At 42.4% G+C, this 6707-nt stretch overlaps 1 protein-coding gene across 11 annotated transcripts in view; it reads left to right on the forward strand.

Annotated features, from left to right (window-relative positions):
- The window catches only part of Sptan1 (spectrin alpha, non-erythrocytic 1), a 68462-nt gene that overhangs the window by 9360 nt on the left and 52395 nt on the right, over positions 1-6707 (forward strand). For all 11 annotated transcript variants that reach the window (XM_021192046.1, XM_021192047.1, XM_029536019.1 and 8 more), the window contains exons 2-3: positions 4495-4734; positions 5681-5806. In XM_021192046.1, the coding sequence (XP_021047705.1) occupies positions 4498-4734; positions 5681-5806 (363 nt within the window). In that variant the 5' untranslated portion in view covers positions 4495-4497. The remainder of the gene's footprint in view (positions 1-4494; positions 4735-5680; positions 5807-6707) is intronic.

Below are 6707 nucleotides of genomic sequence, written 5' to 3' on the forward strand. Positions count from 1 at the left end.
CCGCCTGCCTCTGCCTCCCGAGTGCTGGGATTAAAGGCGTGCGCCACCATGCCCGGCTTGAGCAAACTCATTTTAAGAACATAAAAAATAAGGATAATGTCCACGGGTGTTGGTCCCACTTCAGAGTGGCCTTCTCACCCATGGCTTATCTGACTTCCTTACCTTAGGAGCAGAAAAGAAAAATTAGATAGTCCAGCAAAGGGCAACTGTTTCTGACTAACATTCCTGGTTGGATCCCCAAATTTCCTACTGAAGATGTGTTTTTACTTCCCAGTCTCTGGGTTCTTTCCCCCATGTGACCTGCTATTATTCCTACCCACTTTTTTGTAGACAGGAGTCTAAACTTTCTTTGAGCAGAGCATGATACTGGAACACAATAAGAACACCCTATGTCTGTAAATACTTCCTGATGCTAGAAGCAGTCAGGGTACAGGAAATTAGGTAGGACTCCGCTCACAGTTCAGCCTGTCTCTAGATGTATCTCCTGGCTTAGCCTTAAAGCTTATCCACCTAAGACATTTTTCTAACTTTGACCTGAACAGTATACAGACAAAATCATACAGACCGTGATTCCACACACACAAGACACTAGGAGCCTTCTCAGCAGGACAGTTCTCACTGCTGCAATACACAGACTAGAGGAAAGCAGAGAACAGACTAAATGAGCACTCTTAACTGCCCTTACGCCTGAACTAGGAGTTTCAGACAGTAGGTATCTGCTTATCAGGAGGAAGTAGGTCTAAGTGCTCTGCTCCTTACAGTGTACTGCAGCAGAGATGGGGGGTCGATAGGGCTTGGAACGTACTTATTTCTGTGTATCTTGAGGTATGTGTAGGACTTCCCAGGGAAAGAAGGGATGGGACATTTTAGGCAAAAAAATTATTTACAAGCCAGGCATATCTAATCCCAGGCAGGAGAATCCAATGTTAAAAGTCCTCTGCAGCTCCATGGGGATTTTAAAAACAAAATTGCTTTGGAGTTTTCTAGAGAATGTGTTTTAGAGACGGACTTTTTTCCTGGTTGGGGAGGTGGCTCAGGGTAAAGCATTTGTTAGGAAGTCTAGGCATAGCATTGTGCTCCAGTGACTCAAGTTGGGTAGAAGGGCAGCTGTTTGGGCAGCCAAGTCAAATCAGTAAGCTACAGCTTCAATGAAGAGACAGTGTGTCAGAAAATAAGGTAAGATGGGGTAGGAGAGATGACTCAGTGCTGTTAAGAGCTGTGGTCTGTACCCTTCCTTCCCTCCCTTTTTCCCTTCTTACCTCTTCTTACTACCATCCATCATCCAATAATATTAATAATAACAATAATAATAATAATAATAATAATTTCTATATATTTAAGACATTTATTACATATATGTATTTGTATGTCCAGGGGTGCTCCTGTGTCACGGTGTGCATGGAGGTCAACAGACAGCTTGTAAGAGTGGGTTCTCTCCTGTCATGCAAATCCTGAGGATCAAACTGTGATCATCAGGCTGGCAGCAACATGAATTGACCACCTGAACCATCTTATGAATTGGATGTTTTAATATTTCCTTTTTTTGTTTGTTTGTTTTTTTTAATGATTTATTTATTTATTATATGTAATTATACTGCAGCTGTCTTCAGGCACACCACAAGAGAACATCATTATGGATGGTTGTAAGCCATCATGTGGTTGCTGGGATTTGAACTCATGACCTTCAGAAGAGCAGTCGGTGCTCTTAACGACTGAGCCATCTCTCCAGCCCGCATTGGATGTTTTAAAAAGATAGAGGAAAGTGTCTGACAAAGTTGTACACTTGGAGGCACATATGCACACATATAATACATGCACACATGTGTGTATGTGTGACTCAGTGGTGGAGTGCTGCTTAGTATTCAAGTGGTAGATGTCCCGGACCATGGAAATCAGACCACCAAACAAGCAACTCCATAGCATATAATATGAAAGACACAGTGCTACAGTTAAAATCACCTCAGGCTTTCCCAGGAAGGTATCATCTTCATCAGAACACTGTCTGGTAAAGGTGTACACAGTTCTCACCGAGCGTTCTTTCCTGTGGGTGTGGGCAGCACCTTCAAGGTTTTCCATCCCAATCCTGAGCCTGCCAGACATTGCCTTGTCCTGCAGTAGCAGGAAACGGGACAAGGGAAAAGCTCCCAGGTGTTTCCGGTAGCACAGTTCCTAGAACAGGATCTGGACAGGACCTTACCTCATCTGCCCTACATAATGTACTCGGGATCCCCTCTGAAGACAGTACTTTGTTTTGACACAGTCTCACTCTAGCCTAGGTGTGGGCCTAGTATTTGCTATGTTTGCCAGACTGGCTCTGAACTTGTGGCAAATCCTTTTGCCTCTTCCCATCAAAGTGCTTAGATTTCAAGCATGGGCCACTATTCCCAGCACAGGCTGTAGTATTTATTGTGTATGTGAGTGTGTATGTCATGAGGGGATGTGGAGACAACTTTGTAGAATTGATTTTCTCCCATATCTCTGTAGATTGTAGCCATCTAACTTAGATTGTCAGGCGTGTGTAGTATACTGAGCCATCTCACCAGCCCTTGTTTGTTTTTTATGTGTACCCTGTTTGTGCCTGGTGTTCATGAATTCAGAGGAAGGTATTGAATTCCCTGGAACTGGAGTTAGAGGTTGTGAGCTGCCATATGGGTGCTAGGACCCTAACCTGCCTCTTGTGGAAGAGTAGCTAATGCTCTTAAATTAGCCTCTGAGCCATCTCTCCAGCACTTCTTGTTTGCTTTTTGAAGCATCTGACTGTATAATTAAGGCTACCCTTGAAATCTCCATTCTTTTGCCTCAACCTCCTGAGAGAAATTCATTGATGTTGAGAAATAAGTTGATTGATAGGTATATGCTAAAGACTGTACTTTTTAAAGAGGGAAAGGTCATTTGCCATTCTTAGCCACTGTGAGCATAGTATTGTACAGGGTCATGTATTGCTGAATTTTAGAAGCTTTTTATAAAATTACAGGTATTTTTCCTGTGTTCTTAAATGACTAAAGTATAAAATGGTTTATTTTTCTCTTTGATGCTGGCATGGAATTGATAACCTTGCTAAGCAGTTGCTCTACTGTTGTTCCCTATTCCCATGGTGACTTAATTCTTATAAAGTCTAAGTAGCATTATCTTTGTTTCTCACATAATAGGTCAAGTTCTCTCCTTGACATTAAATTTGGCAAAACTGCTTAGAAAACTGCATGTTTAACATTAGGCAGAGTTTAGGGAACTGGAGAGATCGTTCAGCAGTTAAGAGCTCTCCCAGAGGTCTTGTAATGGGATCTGATGCCCTCTGTTGGGGGTATGTCTGAAAACAGCAATGTACTCACATATAAAAGAAACAAAAACAAAACAAAAAAAATTAGGATTTAGTGAATTTACACCAGTCTTCACAGTTTCTGTGACAAATAGGAAAGCTCGTTTAAATGAGAGTAAATTAGAGGTGGGAAATATATCTCAATTTTGTTAAAGTGCTTAGCATGCACAAAACCCTGGGTGTGATCCCCAGTACAGCATAAAACCTGGTGTTGGTAGAACATTCTTGTAAGCTCAATACCCAGGAGGGTCAGAAATTCAGGGTTATCTGTAACTACATAACAAGTGGCCAGCAGTGACATGACACCTCTCTTTTTAAAAAAGTCACCCTGATGGTGGTGGTGCATGCCTATAATCCCAGCACTCAGGAGGCAGAGGCCAGCCTGGTCTATAGAGCGAGTTCTGTGACAGCCAGGACTACACAGAGCACTGGTCTCTTTTTTTTCGAGACAGGGTTTCTCTGTGTAGCCCTGGCTGTCCTGGAACTCACTTTGTAGACCAGGCTGGCCTGGAACTCAGAAATTTGCCTGCCTCTGCCTCCCAAGTGCTGGGATTAAAGTTGTGTGCCACCACGCCCGGCTTACTGGTCTCAAAAAACTTTAAAAAAAAAAAAAAAAGTAATTCAGACATCTGCAGTTCAAAATCAAGATGAAAAGATTTTTTTTGAGTAACATTTATGAATCCTTCAAATATCAATCTTTCCTTTGAATCTTGAAGCCCCTTAACTCTTTTTGTTGCTATCAAAACCATCCTCTGAAGAGCCAGAGTAGGAGATGCTGTGAGGAGTAAATAAACAGCTCAATGGTTCTTTTTTTTTTTTTTTTTTTTTTTTTTGGTTTTTCGAGACAGGGTTTCTCTGTATAGCTCTGGCTGTCCTGGAACTCACTTGGTAGACCAGGCTGGCCTCGAACTCAGAAATCCGCCTGCCTCTGCCTCCTGAGTGCTGGGATTAAAGGCCTGCGCCACCAGGCCCGGCAGCTCAATGGTTCTTAGCCTGTGGGTCTTGACCCTTCAGGGGTTGCCTAAGACATTAAAATAACTATTGTTCATATGGAGTTTTTTCCCTGGAAGAGGCTACTTCATAGTTTGCTTAGATTTTCTGATTCCTTTCTTCAGATTGCTTAATTCCATTACATATCTTGTCTGTGGAGCTTATTTGCGGTCATTCTGTCTTTTCAGAAAATGGATCCAAGTGGGGTCAAAGTGCTGGAAACAGCCGAGGACATCCAGGAGAGACGGCAGCAGGTCCTGGATCGGTACCACCGCTTCAAGGAGCTCTCTACCTTGCGGCGGCAGAAGCTGGAGGATTCCTATCGGTTCCAGTTTTTTCAAAGAGATGCTGAGGAGTTGGAGAAGTGGATTCAGGAGAAGCTTCAAGTTGCATCTGATGAGAACTACAAAGACCCAACCAACCTGCAGGTGTGTCTGAGCTACCAGCGGTTCTTGCCTCTCAGAAGTCAAGGGCCCAAAAAAGACTGGGTAGCTATACTGTAAGTCAGACACATTGTAAAGACCAACTGCTGAGAGGTTGGGGCAGAGTAAGAGTGGCTTTCAGGCATGAGATTTTCTTTTTGGCATATTTTAAACTCGTGATTCTCAACCTTCCTAATGCTGCAGTTTCTCATGGTGTGGTGACCCCCCAACCATAAAATTATTTTTGTTGCTATTTTATAACTGTAACTTGCTACTATTACAGATCATAATGTGAATATATGTGTTTCTGGTGGTCTTGCTGACCACACAGCTTGAGAACCACTACTTTAAACTGAAAAGTTCTTTAATTGCTATCTCAAAGCTACTGGAAGTCCAGGTTATTTCCAGGAAAGGTCTTGGTGGTTATTTTGGATTTTTAATTTTTTGATACAGGGTCTTCCTGTGCTCTCCTAGCTGCCCTGAAACTCAATATGTAGACCAGGCTAGCCTCAAACTCAGAGATCTGCTTGCCTCTTCTGGTGTGTCTGCAGAGAACAACAGTGTACTTGCATACATTGAGTGAATGAATGAATGAATGAATGAATGAATGAATGAATGAATGAATGAAATGTAGGCAAGGTTTAAGCAAGTGGAATGTGAATGACTGAATTAAACAGGGTAAACACTGAGAGCTAGGAAATCTGAGTGTGGTCCTGTTTCTCTAGATAAAACTGCTTCTCCAAAGACAATCAATTTAAATATCCTGTAGTGTCTTGCACCTGCACAGTTGAAAGTGCTCACAGGCCAGGGTGGTAGAGGTACATAACCTTTGTATTTGAGTGGTTGCCTCCCTCACTAGAGCAGATGGGACTGAGGACAAGGGATCTTTGGTATGGGAACAAGAGGAGTGTTGTGTGGTAACACTTGGGGCTTACTTGTGTTCCACTACCAGGGAAAGCTGCAGAAGCACCAAGCCTTTGAAGCTGAAGTACAGGCTAACTCAGGAGCCATTGTGAAGCTGGATGAGACAGGAAACTTGATGATTTCTGAAGGGCACTTTGCATCTGAAACCATCCGGGTAAGTAGGAATACTATCTGGTCAGAAAGTCTCCCCTGCAGGAACGGTGAGCACTTTAGAAGCTCAGCTTTTCCATACTTGAGACACTACATCTCCTAGTGAAATCCCCAAACCAGGTATTATTATGATTGAAAGCAAGACTGGAAGCCAGGGTTTGTGTGTGTGGTAGGAACAGTATTAGTATTCTTGCAGTAGAGTGAGTCAGCATATGTTCATATGTTAAAGGTTATCTGCTAGCTCTAGCCTTTCAGAGGGTGGTTGGTAACCTCGAGACAGGCAACTTTTTAAACTCTGGGCCCATTAGTTTTTGAGTCTAGAAAATAATTTTTTCTGTGCTTCTTTAATAATACCATAGTATTAAGGGAGAGTACACTTTTCTCTTTGCCATGTTGATTTTCTCAAAGATACACTCTTATCTGGCCTATCTTGAATGCCTTTTTTTTTTGAATGCCCCTTTTTAAGTTGTAGTTTCTATTATGAATTCTATATGTGCTTGTGCGTGAACGCTGTAGACTCAGAGGATGCTGGATTCCTTGAGGCAGGAGGTAGAGGTGGTTGTGAGCTGCCTGTGTGGGTACTGGGAACTGAACTCAGGACTCTAACAGAGGTATGTATGCTTCACTACTAAGTCATCTCTGAAGCCCTTTGATACATATATTTCTTGTTTGTCTGTATGTTTTGCTTTCTTTCTTTGTATCAGGATCTAGCTGTACTTCAACTGGATTCTCTTGTCTCGGCTTCCCAAATGCTGAGATTATAGTATGTGTTAATTCATCAAAGACATTTGTGCCATATTTGCCCTGCTTGTGTCTTAAGTGCTCTGGGTGTTCTGGAATGAACCTTACTGACCTACCTGTTTGGTGAATCTACGCATCTTTTTTGTTGTTTTCTTTTTTTTTTT

The sequence above is a fragment of the Mus pahari genome, chromosome 3 (genome assembly GCF_900095145.1).
Source record: "Mus pahari chromosome 3, PAHARI_EIJ_v1.1, whole genome shotgun sequence".
NCBI lineage: Eukaryota > Metazoa > Chordata > Mammalia > Rodentia > Muridae > Mus > Mus pahari.